This window comes from Talpa occidentalis, unplaced genomic scaffold (assembly GCF_014898055.3).
Source record: "Talpa occidentalis isolate TD23 unplaced genomic scaffold, MPIMG_talOcc4v2.1 talOcc4.7, whole genome shotgun sequence".
Classification (NCBI taxonomy): domain Eukaryota; kingdom Metazoa; phylum Chordata; class Mammalia; order Eulipotyphla; family Talpidae; genus Talpa; species Talpa occidentalis.
The window spans coordinates 85377062-85396821 of NW_023605083.1; the positions used below are offsets into that span (position 1 = coordinate 85377062).

General features: G+C 47.0%; 2 protein-coding genes across 5 annotated transcripts in view; one reads left to right on the forward strand and one right to left on the reverse strand.

Moving 5' to 3' along the window:
- The window catches only part of NXN (nucleoredoxin), a 191505-nt gene extending 180441 nt beyond the window's left edge, over positions 1–11064 (forward strand). Inside the window, exon 8 of the mRNA XM_054689030.1 lies at positions 4193–11064. Coding sequence (XP_054545005.1) covers positions 4193–4375 — 183 coding nt within the window. The 3' untranslated portion in view covers positions 4376–11064. The remainder of the gene's footprint in view (positions 1–4192) is intronic.
- A 1793-nt stretch (positions 11065–12857) lies between these two features.
- On the reverse strand, positions 12858–19717 carry MRM3 (mitochondrial rRNA methyltransferase 3). Of its 4 annotated transcripts, none has more exons than XM_037492356.2 (4): positions 19618–19717; positions 18591–18835; positions 16040–16207; positions 12858–13905 (listed from the first exon to the last, which is right to left on the reverse strand). In XM_037492356.2, the coding sequence occupies exons 1-4, from the start codon at positions 19698–19700 to the stop codon at positions 13373–13375; spliced, it is 1029 nt and encodes a 342-aa protein (XP_037348253.1). In that variant the 5' UTR covers positions 19701–19717; the 3' UTR covers positions 12858–13372. The 4 variants fall into 4 exon arrangements, with proteins under 4 accessions (XP_037348253.1, XP_037348252.1, XP_037348254.1 ...); XM_037492355.2 differs by having other exon boundaries at positions 19390–19717; XM_037492357.2 differs by having other exon boundaries at positions 19614–19646.
- Between the last annotated feature and the right edge of the window lie 43 nt (positions 19718–19760).

The following is a 19760-nucleotide window of genomic DNA, read 5'->3' on the forward strand; positions in this document are numbered from 1 at the left end:
CCCAGCATCACACAGCTCTTAGATGAATGTGTCCCACGTCTGCATGCTGTGGGCCTCTTGGCAGTGGCATTTCTGGGTGCAAGCTCCCTACTGCACCTGCTCTCTCCTCCCCTGATTTACCACTGAGGGATGTTGCTCTTGTTCTTGGTGATAGTTGCAGCAGGAGTGAGCACTGGGGTCCTGTTGCACTGGGGTAAAAGATGCCTGAGGGGGTTCTCAGGAGCCTGGTCACCTGGTGGACTATCTGTGCACCCAACTCCCCTCCACCCCCACCCCCACCAACCCTGCCCTGCAATAGTCATCCCCTCCTAGGCAAGTCCAACTGTCAGTTTGGTTTCCAGCAGCCCTGAGCCTCCCCACTGCCACCAGTTCTGCCATTTTCACTAGGAAGCCATCCGTCTGAGGTCGTGGCATCTCATGCTGTGATTGAAACTGGCAATCTCAGGTCCTGGCTTAGGGGAAGCTCAGCTTGTGAAGAATTCAATGAAAAGGGCCATTCTGCCTGTGGCATCAGTGCTGTTTAGTGAGGCTGTTCCTGGGGAGCGTGGCGCAGAAGCGAGCCACACAGTGCAAGCATGTGTGTGCACACTGTACGCTCCTCCTCAGGCACCCAGGAGGCGAGGCCTGTGTCCCACCAGGGGATACTCTTTCCATTAAGGAGCTGTCCAGATGAGCATTTTAGGCCCTGGTCCCAGGGTCCCTCAGAGGATGCCACGGTGACAAGCCAGTGCTCTCTGAATCTTTCTCTCCCCGATCACAGATTCTGAGGATGATGGGGAGTCCGAGGCCGCCAAGCAGCTAATCCAGCCAATAGCTGAGAAGATAATTGCCAAGTACAAAGCCAAAGAGGAGGAGGCACCACTTTTATTCTTTGTGGCAGGGGAGGTGAGTATTGCCATGGGTATTGGCTCAGCTGGCTGCCTCCTGGGACATGAGATGGGCCCTTAGGGAATATTTTGAAAGGGCCCAGGGTTTGGGGTGACTATACTTCTGGAAGAGCCTGCACACAAATGTGGCAAGAAAGGTATATCACCAGTCATGGAAACCCCATTGTCTGCCCCTGCTGCTTCCTTCTGCCTATCTTCCTCACTCAGCAGCCTCGCAGCAGTAAGCAGTCCTCCCAGGAACCCCTCTACCCCCAGCCTTAACCCCAGGTGCTCAGCTCCTTCCCAGGCTGCTGGGGAAAGCTGCAGCCACAAAGATTTGATCAACACTTACCGCCCTGAAGCTGGGTCCAAACCAGGCCCTTGAAGGGCCTGTCTGCTTCATAGTCCCTTCACACCTCCAAAGTGGGCTTTTCCCCTGCAGGGAAGGGGGCTGGGTGCCACAGCTGCCGCATGTAGTTAACCAGCCCTCCCAGGGAGAGTGCTGACATCCCTCTCTTTACCTGTCCCTCAAGGGCCTCCACCTGGGCTGGTCCCAGGAGCCTTTTCAGAGTAAAAAACCTGGGCCCTTCAGTCCAGCCCCCTCTGGCAGGAGCCAGCCTCCACCCTGCAGATTTGGGACTCTCTGCAAGATGGCCGTGGTCGACACAGGCGCGCTACCTCGGTCCCGCCACCGGTGTCATCCTCCGTGCATGCTCCTCCGCCTCCCTCACCCACCCTGTATCTGCCACAAGCTGGTTATCCACACAGTTTTTGAAGCTTCCTGCCCTCCCTTGCTCCTTCCACCCGTCTGTACCTCCTCCGCTTGGTCAGAGCCCATGCTCATTTCACACTGTGTGGATCCCAGGAGAGGCAGGAGCAGCCGGATACCTTGAACCACCCATTCATCACTTCTCAATAGCTCCCCCTGCTAGCCCCCCCCCCCCCCCCCCCCCCCCACTGGGCCCCTCACAGGCAGCTGAAGTCACCCTGCTCAGCCCCCGGGGTAGAGCGAACAAAGCAGGTTCACAGGGTCCAGCCTTGGGGCTCGCAAGCTGCTCCACACAAAGCACACAGGGAGGCAGCTCTGAATTGATTCAACTCTAACCCCTTTCCACTGGCTCTGAGAGAAAGGGGTGCGGAATGGAAAGGGCTGAGCCTGGGAGGGGGTGGGGCAGGTTCTGGAGCGCCAGGAACTGCTTTAGAAATGTGACTGAAAAGGCGCATTTGTAGGTTTTCTATATGCCAGGCACCCAGCCAAGTGCTTCACCTGCACAATCCCATTTGCTCTTCACCTCTCTGGCTGAGGATGGAATTAGTTAGTACCCTTTCATGGACGAGGAAAGGAGACAGATGTGAGGCAGCACGGAGGCTGGCCAGCTGGGCTGTGTGTGCTGGCCGTCTCTCACCTGGTGTGTCAGGAGCCATTATCAAACCCATTTTACAGGGAGTGAGACCTGAGCTGGAAATGCCTCACGAAAGTCACACATTCACGAAAGTCACACATAGGTAGCAGAGAGAGCCATGAGTGTGTGGCCAATGGGACTTCATATGCAGTGTTCTCTCTTTCTGCCCATTTGGGCTGGCAGATGGAGCCACCCAGGCACTGGACCTCAGGCTTGAGGGAAGGCTGCCTGGATCAGGAGTTGGATGGATCAGCCAGTGTCATTTTCTACTCTGGTTCCCCACCTGGCTGCCCCTCCTTCTGTGTACCTGAGCCCTTGGCCTTGGAAACTCTCTTGGTCCAGGTCTCTGTCCTTGTGCCCAGAAGTGAGGCAATATGGAATGGGAGTGGGCACAAGGTCTGGACATCAAGTAGATTTCAAGTCTACCCAGGGCTAAGGGGAACCTCAGCCTTGATCCTTTTCACTCTAGCAGCAGAAGTCATCCCTTCTGAAGCCTCAGTAGACATTAAAGCTCAGAAGGAGTGTGTGCAGGGTGGGAAGAGGCACTTAGCTTGGCCTGTGCCTCCTCATGGGAATTAGAGGTACAGCATTTATCCAGGTGTCCCCTCTACTTATGAAGATTGTTTACTAACTCAGATGAAGGACCTGTATTGGGTGGACGGGGTCGGGGATGTTGAATCACCCAGAATTCTGGGAAGTGCCTGCTGTTCAGGAGAGATGGTATGGAGGGGAAGAGATGGTCACTAATAATCTTCTCAAAGATTTGTCCTTGGAGAAAGGAATGTTTTTTTCTCAGAAGCTGGTAAGTTGTAAATTGCATGCCTCCTGTGAGCCAGCATTTAAGGTCAGTCATACCCCGTGCCTTTCTCTGCAGGTCTTTTCATTAATTTTTAATTTTTTTAGATTTATTTTCATTTATTTATGCATACAAGAACTGGGGTGTAGGCCAGAGGTGTGGGGGGGTGAAAGAATTCATCAGAGACAGAGTGGGGAGCAGAACAAGCAGATCTACTGAAATACGCTGCTGAGGGGAGCAGCGGGTGAGACAGGAGAGGTCTGCTGTGCTATGTGGGTCACCGCCCTGGCCGGGCATCAAACTCAGGCCGTAGTGGTTGGCAACAACTTCATAGCTCTGAGACTTTAACCCCTGCGCCATCAGGGAGACTAACTGCAGGTCTTTTCAACCAGTGAGACTATCTTATAGTGAGACATTCTTGGCATGGCTATATAGATTCCATTTTTCTCTTATCTACCCAACAGGGGGGTCAGCAGCATAAAAGGTAATCTCTAATGGTTGCTCCCTTACATATCCTTTCTCCTTGTCTTCAAATTTCTATGTTTGCTTTATACTTGAAAAGGCTACATCTGATATTAGGGAAATTGGTCTAGACAGTGTTTGGGAATGTATGATAAATGTTGTGAAGCTGTGTGAACTTAGAATTTTTCCATAGCCCCATCTTCCTCACTGACTGCAGCTCCTGCCCCCCTGAAACCACAGGTAGGGGTGGGAGTGAGGCCACTGAAATGCTTCTGCTTAAAAACGTTCCAGAATTGAAACCCAGGCTGGCTTCAGATAATTCACAACAGGGCTGCAAATAATTGAGAGTTGATTGCAAACTTAAGTAATCAAAGGATATCGGTTATACAAAGCAGAGGATTTATCAAAGTTGCTTTCATGCTAATACAGATGACTTACCTGGTGGTTTGGGGTTATGCAGAACGAAAATTTTACCAACCAGCCTCCTCCTCCCCACTCCTCAAGTCAGGCCTGGGTCTCCTTTCTGCTCCCCTTTCTGAAATCCCATCTTTCCTGGAGGGCGGCCCGGTCTTCAGGATGCAAGCCAGCTGAGAAACTGGGCCCAGGGGACTCTACCCTCATCCTTGAAAACTTACTGGTTCTCTCCGTCTTCTGCTGATTTCCAGGACGACATGACTGACTCCCTGCGAGATTACACCAATCTGCCCGAGGCTGCCCCTTTGCTCACCATTCTGGACATGTCAGCCCGGGCCAAGTACGTGATGGACGTGGAAGAGATCACCCCTGCCATTGTGGAGGCCTTTGTGAATGACTTCCTAGCAGAAAAGCTCAAACCAGAGCCCATCTAGTGGGACTCTGGCCTCATGAGACGTTATTTAAAACTCAGTCTCCTCTTCCTCCTCTTCTCCTTCCTTCCCTCCACCCTTGGACTTTTCCAGCGTGTCCTGAATCACACAACCCAAGTATCCAACCTCTCTGTGGTGCCTTGTTTTCTGCATTAACTCCTCAGTTAGCACCCTAGGGTGCATATCCTCTCAGCAGCAGAAGAACCCACAATATTTGGAGACTCTGCTTGGGATTCATGGGGCTGGCATAACCTGGCCAGAACTGGGACCGCATCACTCTCAGTCACTAGTTCTTGGTGTTCTCCTGCCGAGCGAACATAAAGGAATACTGCATTGGTGCTCTGGCTCTGCCTCTGGTGTCAGCATGCACTGAGACAGCTCAGTGAAACACGTGCATGCAGGTGGAGCAGGGAAAGGGACGCGGCCTCGTAGGCCTCAGCTTAGAACCTTTCCTAGGTGACTTAGTCTGTCTTGTCTGAGGGAAAAGCACCAGCTTGTCAGTCAGTTCCAGATCTCAAAGGAAGCTTGTGTTCTTTTCTGGTAAGAAGAGTAGCTATGGTAATGATTCATATAGTAACTGCTTTTTTGAGCTCCTACCAAGTGATAAGTCTCTCATTCCTTCCTTCTATCACTTTCTTCCTTGATCTTCAAGTTTCTGCCTTCTCATATGAACCACCCCTCCTATCCTGAAATTTTGTTAATCAATTCTTCCCTGTGAACATCTCAAGAAGATGGACTCAGCTCTGAGTTTATAGAGTAGCACAAGTCACCAGCACAGAACCGATTCAGCCCGGCTCAGTGGTCCTAGGGCCACTGCAGCTCTCCTGAGGCACCTACGCCCACTTTTGGTTACCCCCGTCATTCCCTTTTCTTTTCAAAGCAGAATTAAAAAAAGAGAAGAAATTACCTGAAGTCTAGCTTTTTCCTAAGGACCTTCAGAAAAAGCTGTGTCCTAGGGTGGGAGTGAGAACAGAGGGCATGTCAATCAAGTATGCCACTGAATCCATTTTTCTTGGGCCACGTAGCTCAGTCCCTTATTTGTGCTGAACTGACTTCAACAAGTAAAATAACTACTCTGCTCTTAGGATTTGGGATGGAGGGCTTTGGCCTAGGGACTCCTAGGGTTTCAGCCTATCAGTGAAGTGTCAGGGTCTTTAAAACAATCCCAAGCCTTACCCTTGGATCCACTTACAGCACTCTGACAACCAAGACCATTTATTTGGAAAACTCAGTTCCCCCAGTTAGCTGTTGACACCATTGCTCCTTGCCAAATTATTGGGTTGTTGATTTGTAGTTCAGAGGTACAAAACTAGTTGGTAATTAGACTGTTATCGATGTCACCAGCCTGAAATACAATCATTTAGTAAGAAATAAAGCAGGCATCTCTGGACGTTATCAACCACTTGGCCTTTCCTGTCCTTGCTAACAGAAATGTTTTACTTGTGGTGTGGTGTCCTATGGGAGGTGGGCAGTAGGAGACTGGAACATACAAGATCCTCTTGACTGTCACTGGACACCTGGTAGCTATGCTTCAAAGTTTTTGAGACTTACCCCAGACCCTGCAGGGTCATTGATCATCCATTGAATTCTCCAGAAGCCGAGAAGCACATCCGGATTAGACCACCGGAAGCAGATCCCTGATGGAGCTCTCGTCACCTTCTCCCCAGGTTTGACCTGCCTTGGCATGGGGTGGATTCTCAGCTTATAGACACCCTTGTGGAACACTCATCTCACAACAAGGCAGCAAGCACTCTGAAGCCTGAGAAAGCCTGCTGGGGAAAGACAAGGAGTCCCACACGGATCCCCCTGTGAATGCTGAGGCAATAGTTGGAGACCCTTGAACCTAGTCTGTCCTAGGGTTTCTCTGAGAACCCCAGGGTTGGGGTGGGTGAGGGGACATGGTGAAGTGGACCTTGCTCAGAAGAGGGTGGGATTTCTGTCAATGCCCTATATCATAACGGCCTTTGGAGGAAAGGTGGGCTCTTGGCAGCTACTTACCTTCTGGGGCAGAAGTTAACTGAGGACCCACTATAAAGTCATTGCGGGTGAAAATGAGTCATCTGTGATCCCTCTGTGGTCTGTACAGGGCTGACTGAACTAGCTGCTAATGCCAACGGGATCCTTGACACCAGATTTCTCCTTTTGGAGTGGGCATGTGGGATGATTAAGGTTGGTGGGGAAGGTTTACTAAAATGGGGCTTTAGATTTATACAGGCACACCTCAGATTTATTGCAGGTTCTGTTCCAGACCACCACAATAAAGCGAATGTCTCACTAAAGCAAGTCATATGAATTTGTTGGTTTCCCAGAGCATATAAAAGTTACCTTTCCACTAAACAGTAGTCTATTAAATGTACAATAGTATGGCTAAGTAACAGCGTACACAACTAAATGAAATCTGACAGACAGGACATGAGCACGTGCTGTTGGAAAAATTGCACCAATAGAGTTGTTCCACAAAGCCTAGCGACAAACCTTTGATTTGTAAAAAAAAAAAATAAATACCCACCATATCTCAAAGTGCAACCAAGTGAGGTGTGCCTGTATAGTGGCCACTTTGCGGGTAAATGCTGGGGGAAGGTCATCAGCCAGTGCCAAACCCAGGGAAAAATCCTGTCTCGAGAGTACGAGAGACCTTAAAGGTTATTGATGCAGACAAAGTGGGTGGCTTCTTAATTCCCACTAAGCAGCTCCAAAATACCTTAAAATTCTTGTTGCTAATTGGAAGCAGGTTAAAACACCAGCTGTGACATATTCAAGGGCTTCCGCCAGCAGTAAGGGAAGCCTTGCCATGCAGAAGAGGCAGGATGGTGGCTGTAAAAATGCCACCTTGGGGTTCCAGAGATTTGTGTTCTCAATGACTTCCAGGTCCCATTCTACCCATTTCACAACAGAGATGGGATTTTTTTTTTAACCTGTTTCCAGCAATAAAGATCTACCTATGTAGGAAAAGGGGTGTGTATTCAGAATTGACATAAAGGGTATGTACAGTGGTGGCTGTAATTGCAAGGGCGACTGCTACCCCGCAACCCCCCAAGTGTGTCCTTGACATCAAAGACTCACTTATCTGAGCACTGAGAGCCAGCACTGTTTTTTTGACGTCAACCAAACTTCAAGTGGTGGTTTTCAGCCAGACTTTGTTTTTTCCTGTTGCCTAATTAAAGACACTAAAAAGCTGTTCTCTCCTCCTGCTGCCTTGTTTCAGGGAAGCAAACTGAATTCTGTCCTGATAGAGACATAAGCTGTGGTGGAGGAACAAACCATCAGCTGGGCCTGGTAAGATGTTGCACAGTCAGCATAGGGGAAAATGCCCCCCATGTGTGTGCACACGCATGCAGAGACCCTGTGCACTTGGAATTGTAGAGCTGGGAGGGACCTGAGCAATGTCTGGCCCAGGCCCCTGCAGTCTTGCAAGCACACAGCTCTCACTTTCTGTTCACTGCCATGGGCCCCCCAGCCCAGGCAAGCCCCTGCTTGCCCCAAAAGACCAGACTGCAAGCAGAGTGAATTGTGGGGAGGCTCAGCAGTGCCCTCTGCAGCTTCTCTCTGGTGCTGCTGTGTGACCCCAGGACTCAAAAAAGACCCAGAGTTCAGGGGGATTTTCAAGTTCACCCTGAAATGGTTGTGTTGAAGTGAGCCTACAACCCGCTTTGCTGAGACCAAAAGAGACACCCCTGCTGTCCCGCGAGCAGGCTGCTCAAGAGAAAACTCTTTGGGGACAAATGGCTGTTTTGCGTTAGTTTCATGATTAGTGTTAATGGAGCAATTGCAAAGGATGAAATACTTTCCAGGAAACAAAATATATAGGAAAATTTTGTGTTGGCTCTACTTTATGGCAGAGATTTCCCCTTTGATGGGGGGAAATGTAATGTTTGCATGTACTAAATGTCCTTAAATGCAGAAACATGAAGTAAATAAGCTTCATTGTTCAAGCCTTAAATATCTTAACCTCTCGGTGTTTTGGAATACTTACCATGCCAAGAGATGTGCCTTTAGATTTGGGTAGGACTTGTTTTGAGGGACTGGTGGATTTCCATTAAATAATGTGCCAACTCATGACAGCCTCTGACCCCAGGCCTGTAGGCTAGAGTGCCACACAAAGGAGGCAGACAGTCTCAAGTATAGATTCATGGTGCTCATGCCTCACACAAGTCAGTCACCCATGCGGGCTAGAACTGGGATATAGTAGGCAGTGTGGTCTTAGGACCCAGGATCAAAAAATAAGGAACTTCGGTCAGATTGGCTCCCTTTTCCCATCAAGGAGGTACAAGGGAGACTGGGAGGTCAGACCCGGCTTTAGCCGTGTCTTCCCAATCTTTGTCCCCTTCCTGCAATTTGAAGCAGTAGCAGCTTTGGTGATGGCCTCTCCAACTATGTGACCTCAGTTGAAAAGAGTGGCTCATCCCTATAAAGCAAACATAAGAACAGAACTGGTACCATCTTGTAATACACTCAGCATTTCAGTCATACTTTGAGCATCTTCCTGAGGTTTTCAGCAAGGACTCTGCTGTGGCTGCTGTCTCAGCTGCTCCAATGTAACACAGCAACTTAGTTCAAGACTTAGAGCAGTAAATCAGTTTTTCCACTAATTTAGCTTCTACCTTAGTGCGTGCATTGATGGAAATAGAAGAAATTGGTTTAAAGGAGTCTGTTTCCTTAAAAAAAAAAATAAATAAAAAGTCAGGTCTATTCCTACAGGACAAAGGTAGCTGGTCAGGAGGGGAGCCCCAGGTCCTGCTGCACAGCTGATTCTCAGCATAAGCCAAGGAGCCCTGGATAAGACACTGCCCCTGTTAGTGACCAAACTGGGTCTGTCGCTCACCATCCAAAAAGCCAAACCAAACCAGGAATGTCTTTTTACAAAGGAGTTTATTCTAGGTGGCCACCAAGGGAGTCAGTGGAATTGACACCCTAAAAACCAGCTCTCTGAATGGCAGGGGTGCTGTGATTGTATAAGGGGAAGGAAAAATGTGGGCACAAGGTATGGGAAGGGAGAGGGGGATTCACATCTGTGGTCCAAGGGGGTGCTGGACAGCCTGGGTATGGTAAGTCACAGCTTTTGGCTTTCTCAACAAGGAGTGAGTGTCTGTTTAGGGCCATCACCTGGCAGTAGTCAGCAGATGTTTGTTTTTGATGTTACTGTCAACCTCAAAGGGGCACAGGGAACTTTTGTTAAGAGGTATAACACAGGGGCCCCCCTGGTGGCACAGGTGCTTGAGCGCTGCACTGTGAAGCTGTCCACAGCCTCTGCAGTGCTGGTTCGATCCCCTGCCAGCCAGGAAGAAACCCACATGGCGCAGCAGACCTCTCCTATCTTGCCCGCTGCTCCCCTCAGCAGTGTATTTCGTCAGTCTGCCTGTTCTGTTCCCCACTCTGTCTCTGGTGAATTCTCTCACCCTCCCGCACATTTGGCCTATACCCCGGTTCTTGTATAAATAAATAAATCTTAAAAAAAAAAAAAGATATAACACAATTATTCAAGTTCCCAGGAATGCAATTGGAGAGAAATACATTAAAATAAGAAATGGGTCAAAGGTTAATCACACAGGAGGTGGTAGCTGAGAAGAGAGAACAAAGGGTGGTTACAATTTCATTCCATTTAGTCCTAATTCTTAATCTAGGGAGATTTTTTTTTTTGCAAAATGGGGAGGGTTCACCTAGACTTCTAGAATCATTCATGTGGCAGAATGTCAAGTGGAACTAAGAGCAGCCCAGCTTGGATGGTGATGACATCTGGTGTTGCCATTAACCTGGGGCAAGTGGTAGAAGGTCTGCGTTTGAACTAGTCCTGGGAAGTCCGTTGATCCTAACCAGGAGCAAGCAGCTGTGAGTAGGGGAAAGAAAGAGGAGGTTTCATCTCCCACTGGCCTGAAGCCTCAAGTGAAGAGCAAGGCAGTGGTGGGACATCAGCATTTGCCCAGCACTGCTTTTTCAGGGGCTCCATTCCAAGGGGAAAGTTGTGCTTCCTGCTGCAGCCACTCCCCATCTCTCTCCATTTCCTCTTTAATTTTTGGTTCAATAACCTCCTATACTTAAGATTCTGCTGAAAAAATAAGTGACAATCTGGCTGGGTCTCCAATTGCAGCACCTCTGAGTACAATTGGCTTGCAAAATGCCCTCTATGGTGGTGGGAGACTTTAGACTCCAACCTCTTTAACTCAAATTCAGGAAAAATCCCCACGCCCTTCTTCAGGGTTGGGAGTGGCTGTGGTGTGGCTGCCACCTGGTGGCAGAAATCACATTGCAGCACCACGTAAAACAAAGGCAAAAGAGCAGCCTGGCCAACCTTTTGACAGTGTTTCAGGCAGTGTCTTGTTTGTTATATATTATTTATCCATATTTCCTGGGGAAATGGTAACAGAACAAATGTTGGCCTCATAATATAGAATTCAAGACAGTGATTTTCCAGTATCAGTGACACTTTCTTCCCCTCTAGTCATTTTAAAGGAAAATTTGCCATCAAATTATACATACAAATACATGAAAGTAACAGATACATGAAAGTCAGACACCACTGACTATGTAGTGAATGAGAGGTAAATTTCTTTTTTCTTCTTACACCTAGGATGATAGAATAGGCTTAGAATTACTTGCCAGGTATATGGTTTTGCACTGTTTTTCTAAACCAGGGCTTGGTGTACACGGTTTGTCACTCTTTCACTGATTTATTTTGTAACAAAAATCAAGAACAATCCAGGGGCCTCCCCGGTGGCGCAGCGGTTGAGCGCTGGGTTGCGAAGCTGCCCGCGGCCTCTGTGGCGCCGGTTCGATCCCCGGCTGCTCCCCGGCCACCGGAGGAGGGTCCCACATGTTGTATAGATTTCAGGTTATCATTAGAAGACAGGGCCTCCCTGGTGGCACAGGGGTTAAGGACAGTGCTATCACGCTGTCGCCAGCCACTGCAGCATGAGTTCAATCCCCCAACCCACATGGTGCAGCAGACCTCTCTCTGTCTCGCCCGCTGCTCCCCTCAGCAGTGTACTTCGGTCCTTCTGCCTGCTCTGTTCTCCCCTCTGGCTCTGGTGAATTCTCTCACCCTCCCGCGCTTCAGACTGTACCCAGTGCATGTAATAAATAAATAAAAAACAAACAAACAAACAAATAAATAAATAAAAATACATGCCTCTTAAAAAAAAAAAGAACAATCCAGGGACAAAGATTGCGGGAGACCGGTTTCCCAATGGAAAGGCATGCGCTTCCTTTTAGTGACTTCTGTTTCTTTAGCACTTTTCCAAGGTGTTGAGAGACTGAATGTCAATAGACTCGAGCGGTAGTTTTCTGGGCTGCTTCCCAGCGTTAGCCAGCTGGTGTGACAGGCTGTATGATTCTGAAGCTGGCTGACTAGGCCCCAGCCTTTGTGGTCTCAACACCCTATAAAAGCTGTGTACTCTTCTGCCTTCTGAAAGCTGACAGGGACAGAGTCTCAAGAATAATCTGTGGGCCACTTCTATCAAACACATCGGACCCAGGACAGGGCCAACCGGTATTATCCCTGCAGATTCTTCCCTTCAAACATGCCAGAGCAAAACCACGCTTGACCGTTGGTTCTCTCAAAAGGAAATTTTACTGGTGAGCTGAGGAAGCTTGGGGGAAGGAAAGGGGCCATGGTTTCTCCCTCCCATGCACACAGGCAGCTCACTGGACTGCCCCGGAAGGAGCAGCTGAAGGACGCCCGCCCATTACAAGAGCCACCTGTACAGAGAGATGTGATCAACTATGCTGCTACTATCATTGTCCTCAAGCACTGCTTGAACTAAGTTCCATTACTGCAGTCTTACCCACCCTCGTCCCACGGTGAGTCACAAACACAGTGATTACCACCTGCATTTGCCATCATAATCCCTGGCTATGTCCCAGCTGGCACCTCCTAAGCATGGACCCACCTTGCCCTGATCCCCCAATAAGTCTGGGGGACAGGGTCTTGCTGCATTGTTGGAGCTTGAGGACCACAAGCTCTCATCCTCAGAGCCTCAGCCTCACTCCCTGGAGGGAGACCTCCGCTTACAGGCCATCCAGGAGCACTGGCATTTCCCTAAGCATCTGTTTCTCTATGAAGGAGGCACAATTAATGTAAAAAAGTAACTCAAGTCATTATATTTAACCCAAAGTGTTATTCAAAGTAAGACTGATGGCTCTGAGCTAGTAAAAAGGATACACTTTCACTGAAGAAAGTGCAGGATTAAGCTGAAGATTTAAAAACTCCTTTTCTGAACAAAGAGTTCTTTAAAAGACTCTGCAGAAGTGCTAAAGGATGTAACACCACCAGAGGAATTAAGCTATTTCACCAGAAAGGGGGGGAATTGTCTTATACACAACAGTGACAATTTAAGTCAAGGCTTGCACTTTGAAGAATAATGAGAGATGGACACAGCCGAAAGAATTGCTAGCTAGGAATGCTTTCACTCTTAGCATCATTAATCTCTTAGCAATGTCCTCATCGCTAGGCCAAAGATGAAAAGACAGGCACTGAGATTCATTGATCTCGCTGAAATAAAACTTTTTAATGTAATATGCTGATTTCCACAATTTATTTTCCATCGATCAACCATCAGAAGTAAGCGAGTGGGCCTAGCCCATATCCAGTACTTGATGACTGCAAAACATTCACAAGAAACAGTCTTCCCTTCCCAAGATGATGCCTTCAGGGACTTTCTGGAAACAAAAATCCTCCTAGACAATTTCTTAAAACTTCTAATATGCATACAAAGTCATGTAGACCATTTGTTTAGGTTGTCGCCATAAAAAAAAAAAGTCTGTGTGTATAAAAATAAGAACTGGTGGGGAAATGGAAAATTTCAGGAAGAATTTTGACCTTTGTTGTTTTTTGAGGATCAGCAGATTCATGAAAATTCTTATTTTTCCAGTAACGACATGATGGTATCATGCCTGTCTCCTGAACATGGCCTGGGAAATCACAATTACTGACTCTGTCACCTTCCTAACAATGTAGGAGGAGCTGGAAGACAATCTCAGCTTCAAGGACTGCCTTCCAGGGCTCTGTCAGTGGTAACACCTGTCCCTATTGAAGTGTTCTGCCCTTATCCGCAGTTGTCTTTTCCCTTCAAAAAGCAAGATGCTCGCAGCCATAGCGGAGTTTAGGCTGTCCACACCAGGCACCACGGGGATCAGGAGCCTCCTGCCTCCAGTGTTCTCGGCCAATTGCAGGGACTCCAGGCTCACACCGTGAGTCTCTCCACCTATCACCACAGCGGCTGGTGCCTCTGTCCAGTCCAAGTCGTAACTCTGGACCTCAAGTTCAGGCAGCCAACCTTTACTGGCTTCAGTTTCTAAGTCCTCCTCCACCTCTTCCTCCTCATATTTGTCAAACTTCAAGAGTTGTTGGCTGTGGCCAATGGCTTTGTCAGACATCCTGGCTTGGGCATAAAGGCCACAGTTGTCAGCCACATAAACCCGGGTGTCAGGGGGCAGGTAGTCAGGCACTGCTTCCCAGTCCAGGTTGTTGATGATGGGCACCTGGAAATGCGCACCCATACCTGCCCGCAGCACTTTGGGTTCCCAGGCATCCACACAGCCTAGAAAATAAAAGACAGGCTCTAATAAAGACTACAAACCTTCCCAAAGAGATATGGATGTAAATCAGATGAATTCTGGATCAAGAGATAAAGCAAAATATGTGTTATAGCCTTCTTGACAGCTGGGACCTGCCGTGCCTCTCCAATTATGACAGGCCCATCAAAGGGATGTTAGGATTAATGCCAGCTAGTGCTGAAACAGATTTTATTCACTTACCATACACCTGTGTCAGACTTTGTACAGAAAATGCAAAGAGAATCAAAGTCCCTATCTACAAGAAGCTCTTTGTACAGGGGGTGGTGGCACTGGCCACAGGAAAAACATCCCAGAGAACATGACACTGAGCTGGATCTGTCAGAGAAAGGCCCAGGCAGAGGAAAAGTAACAGAAGAGAAAAGAGAGCCACAGTTCAAGAACTATAAGTAACGTGATCAGGTCAATTAATGGGTGGGGATGCGACAGGAGATGAGAACCACAGTGGGTAAAAATTAAAGGAGGCTGGTTACGAATTCGAAGCACAGTGGTAAGAGAATGTGGTTTAAGTTTATGAAAGACTTGTTTTGGCTTCAATATTGAATCTGGACTGGCGGAGGGAAGATGGCAGAAACAGAGAAATTAGTTAAGAGGCAATTACAATAATCTATGGGGATGACAAGAACCTGAACCAAGGCAAAACCTTCTCATTGTGTGTGTATAGCTCTCTTACTCTTTTTTAAAGATTTATTTATTTATGCATACAAGAGCTAGGGTGTAGGCCAGAGGTACGAGGGTGGTAAGAGGATTCACCAGAGACAGAGTAGGGAACAGAACAGGCAGATTGACTGAAATACACTGCTGAGGGGAGCAGCAGGCTAGACAGGAGATGTCTGCTGTGCCATGTGGGTTGCTCCCTGGCTGGCCAGGGATTGAACTCGTGCTGCAGAGGCTGCAGATAGCTTCATGGTGCTGTGCTTAACCCCTTGCACCACCAGGGAGGCCCAGGCAAATCAAATTTTAAAAAGAAAGTAAGATACGGCCAATGTAACACTACCCACACACATCTCAAATTGTGGGCTTTCTCCATCACCGGGGGGAACCACAGATGGGAGTTAGGCTGTATGCCATGAGGCTTGGAGGAAGGGAGGAAAAGAGGGGCCCAGACTCATGAGGGGCACCTTCTAGACTAACCCCTGTACCCTAAGGGGAGTAAGGAACATGAGATTTCTCCTCATCCTCATAGGCCTGATACTGGGCACCACACCGTATTCCCTGCTCTTCCCTACCTCTTATTTACCAGGCCCAACATCAGTGCAGAAGCCACACTGCTTGGATTACATAAGCACATTTCCAAAGCCACACCTGCTCTTGGAGCATTCAATAATGGGACAGGTAAATGGGGTACTGATGGTGGAACCCCAGCACCTAGCTTGCACACTGGTGGAGAAATGCACTCCAACAGGTGTGAGTGGGAGGAAGTGTTGAGAGGAGCAATTTAGGCAAGTCTCAGCGAGGGTGCCACATTAGTTTATGCTGTAAAGTAGTTTCAGTGTTTCTAATGAATGATGATATTCTTTTTCCACCCTTTCAAGTTGTAAGAGCATTTTAGGCGTGCCCCAACAATTAGGCAAGTAGGTTTAAAACCAAAGCTACTAATCCCCATTTCTAATGAGAGAAGACAGAAATATAATAAGGCTAATTTGCTTGTGGTATGTTTAATCCATTATCAAGTTAAGGGAAACTGATCACAATTTCATAACCACACTCAGACATTATTCCTTTCATGGGATTCAAAATGTCAAGACCTTTATAACAAAGGTCTAACAAGATCACTAGAAACCTACTGAAACCAAGTGTTCAAACTGGCATCTATTCTTTCCTGATTGATTTTAAGTTCTTTTTTCAAAATAACTTAGCAGGTATTAAAATAATTTTAAAAGATGAACTTTTCCTGAATTATTTACTATATACCAAGCAGAATGCTAAGAACTTAATGTGCATCTCAATCCTCAAAACAACCCTACCTGGTAGATTCTGTTATGCCCACTTTACAGATGAGGAAACAGGACACAGAATTTGCTCACAGACCTACAGCTAATAAGTGAGCCAGGTCACTGAAATATGACCACCTATCCACTCAGTAACAGGCGCTCTTACCTTTGGTGAGTAACACCTTGCTGCAGCCTGCGCCAGCAGCCGATCTCAGAATTGTCCCCAGGTTCCCAGGGTCACGGAGGTTGTCACAAATCAATAATAAGGGTAGTGAATGGTGAAGCTGAGTCTCTGGGTATGTCATCTTAACATGATCAGGTTTGGCAAAAATCCCTGAGGAAACAAAACAGGTGCTTCAATTGTTTGATGTTGACATGGGAATAATTTGACTTTTCATTTATCATTCTTTCTGTATTAATTATAACAAATATACTGATCAAAAAAATTCATACAACATAAAGTCTTATCACTCAACCCCCCCAAAAAACAGGTTTCAACCTTTCAGAATGTTTCATCCATCTAAATTACAAATATTACATATATGTAACTTATCCATACCAGATGCTTTTACCTTTTATATTAAAAAAAAAAAAAATCACACCCTAGGTATTATTCCGTAATCTGCTTATTTAACACCCATAACACAAGATATGTTGGAAAATTTACCATATCAACACATTTGGAGCTACCTTATTCTTTTAACTGTTTCATGTTATTTTGTAACACGAATGTTCAATTATTTGGCTCTTCTCCAAATGTCTGATATTTAGATTATCTTCCATTTTCTCTATTAACAGTGCTGCAGTGAACATCCATGTATGACTGCGTGTAGATCTAAATACTTCCCTAGAATAAACAGTTATAAGTGAAATGGATATGTGGTATAGTTCTTCATATTAACATATACTGCCAAACCGCCATCCCCAACCCCCACCCCTTGGCTATCTTGGATTATTCACCCCAACCAACAACACATAAATTCTAATTACCTAACCCATTAATGAAGCAATGGAATGGTATTAGGTAACCGTGCACTGTAAGAAGATCCTGTACTTAAGAGTCACAGATAGCCAAAAGACCAGCCAGTGGGGCAGGGGATCTTAGAAATCCTTTCACTTCTACTTAAACAGCTATGGTGATAAGAACTTACTACTTCTAGGGGTCCCATTTACATTACTGGGCTTGAGAGATGTGCCTGAAGTCTGACAGGTAGTGCTAGCCCTTATTTATTTCTCCCATTACCCTCCTCTTCTTCCAATGTGAAATAAAAACACGGTAAGTTGAATAATGTATATTTTTAAGAACCATGAAATGATGACAAGTTAATAATGATAAGGGGACTTCAGAAGCCCAAAAAGGGCTGGTGACTATTAGCACACATACCCAAAAGCAGCCAACAGTAAAACTGAGTCATACTTCCACTGTGGCATGGGGTAGGGACAAAAGAGGTGCAGTTCATGAGCATATAGATACTTAGTTCAAGTTCCCATCACAGGAGAGTTCTTTTTCTTCCTAGGAGTGTTTTAAGTGTAGAGGTAAAGAGTCTTGTGGCTTACTGGGTTACAGAAACAGGAGATGGCTCCCCAGATTTTCTTGGTCCAACTATTAGCTGCAGTGACCTCTGGGAATACCCATGAACAACTGGCATAAAAGAACCTGGCCTAAACTTTGGAAAACCTCTCTGTTCCAACTATGCCTTACTATCAAGAGAAATTTCTACACTTACTGTCATTCAATTCTCAGCTCAAGTATAACTCCAATGGCAAGAAGACATAAAGAAGTTACCATACTTAGATAAATACTTTTATTTACCAATTTACCATATTTAGATAAAAACTCAAGTGCTAACTGACATTACGATTACATAAAACTTTAAGTTATATTCAACCAAATGAAGAAACAATCTCCAGAAGACAAGCTTTCCTTTCAATAGGCTGCTAAACAGGGCAATACATTGCCACTCACACTTCACTGCTTAACTATGGACAGGTATCACAACAATGACACAGGTTTTGTGTAAATGGACGGCTAAATCTTTTGGTAAACATTTTCTTAATTTGGCAGTAAGGGTTGACGAAATGACCTAAAAACAAGCAAACAAACAAACAAGCCAAGGTGTGAGGAAGAGTAGTTGTTTCCAGAAATTATGAAAAAACATAATAAACATGTGAATGCTAGCCTCAGTTTTTTCTGAAGATGCAAGATACACAATTTGAGAATGTTACAGTTTTTGTTTTTTTTTTAATAGAGGCATGTTTTATTTATTTATTTGTTTGTTTGTTTGTTTTTTGTTTATACATGCATTGGGTACAGTCAGAAGCACGGGAGGGTGAGAGAATTCACCAGAGCCAGAGCAGGGAACAGAGCAGGCAGAAGGACTGAAGTACACTGCTAAGGGGAAGCAGCGGGTGGCAGGCGAGGTCTGCGCGCCATGTGGGACCCTCCTCCTCCGGTGGCCGGGGAGCAGCCGGGGATCGAACCGGCGCTGCAGAGGCTGCGGGCAGCTTCGCAACCCAGCGCTCAACTGCTGCGCCACCGTGGAGGCCCAAGAATGTTACAGTTTTTTGAGGTTTTTTTTTTTTTTTTTTAGTGTCTTGGTAAAAGATTAGGCAATAATAATTTGATTTTGGTTTAGATAAAATGTGTTGCTCTTAACCAAGTATGAACAAATAATCCTAGGTCTCTACTTCTAGTGATACACTGTATAACCACTGACCAATTATTCCTTGTGGTGTTACTAGGTCGGACCAATCCTTGATATCCTCAAATTTCACCTTAATGAGGCTGACACCTTTCAGCTTGTCAACTGGCAGCTCCTTTATATATTCCAGACGGCTAAAGAAGAAAACCTGTGGCACAGCACCAGCCTTGAGTGCGTCTGCAATCAGCCTGCGACCTTCCAGCAGAATCTTCCCTTGCTTTTCCCGAAAAGGCCTGGACTTAACAATTGTCATCGCGCTGCTGTGGGTAGGAAAGGACAAAAAGACGGGTAATTACTAACAACATAATTCGAACACACCTTGTTCTAGCAGACACAAAAGTCTTCATAGAGGGCCTCCCCTGGTGGCACAGCGGTTGAGCGCTGGGCTGCGAAGCTGTCTGCAGCCTCTGCAGCGCCGGTTCAATCCCAGGCCGCCAGCGAGGGTCCCACATGGCGCGACAGACTTCTCCTGCCGCTCCCGCTGCTCCCCTCAGCACTGTATTTCAGTACATCTGCCTGTTCTGTTCCCTGCTCTGGCTCTGGTGAATTCTCTCACCCTCCTGTGTTTCTGACTGTACCCAGTGCTTGTATAAATAAATAAATAAATAAATAAATCTTTAAAAAAAAAAAAAAGGCTTCATAGAGGTTTAAAGCCGATTTCAAGAAGCCCCTTATTGTACTTAATCTGCATAATCAAAAGCAGTGGGTTGCACTAGATGAGGTGGTTCGTCGGAAGGGAAGGTTTTGTTAAAGCCCCGCTGTTAGAGGGGAGAGAAGTGGAAAGACTACTCATCAAGCCTCAGGAACACATCACCTCAACCTCTTGTCGCCGGGTAAAGCCTTATCGTAGCGAAGCCCCAAGTCTTCCCAGGTGCTGGGCGCCTGGGCTGGGCGCATTTGACATGGCTGCTTCGATCGTTGCTCGTGGGGACTGGTCTCAGCCGCCTTCCGGGGCTGCTTCCCAGTTCCGGGCTTCCGTTCCTCCACCCGTCCCGACGGAAACACCACTTTCACCGGGGTCCGCCGCAGCGCTCGTACCCACCGACGCGCGTCGATGTCCCAACTCTGGAATACCGTCAGCAATGGGCGCGTGACCAAGGCCGAGCCTCTCACTAGCGCCGCCATCTTGGCCTGTGCGGTGGGCTGCGTCACGGACGAGCGCCGGCCGCAACTAGTGACGTTACC

Excerpts from the sequence above, each read along its gene's own strand:
- MRM3 (XM_037492355.2), bottom strand. The coding sequence starts at position 19,700 with ATGGCGGCGCTAGTGAGAGGCTCGGCCTTGGTCACGCGCCCATTGCTG. Across the intron at positions 16,208-18,590 it reads AACACCACAAGGAATAATTG|GGATTTTTGCCAAACCTGAT; the intron begins GTCAGTGGTTAT and ends TTGTTTCCTCAG. Across the intron at positions 13,906-16,039 it reads CAAGGTGTTACTCACCAAAG|GCTGTGTGGATGCCTGGGAA; the intron begins GTAAGAGCGCCT and ends TTTATTTTCTAG.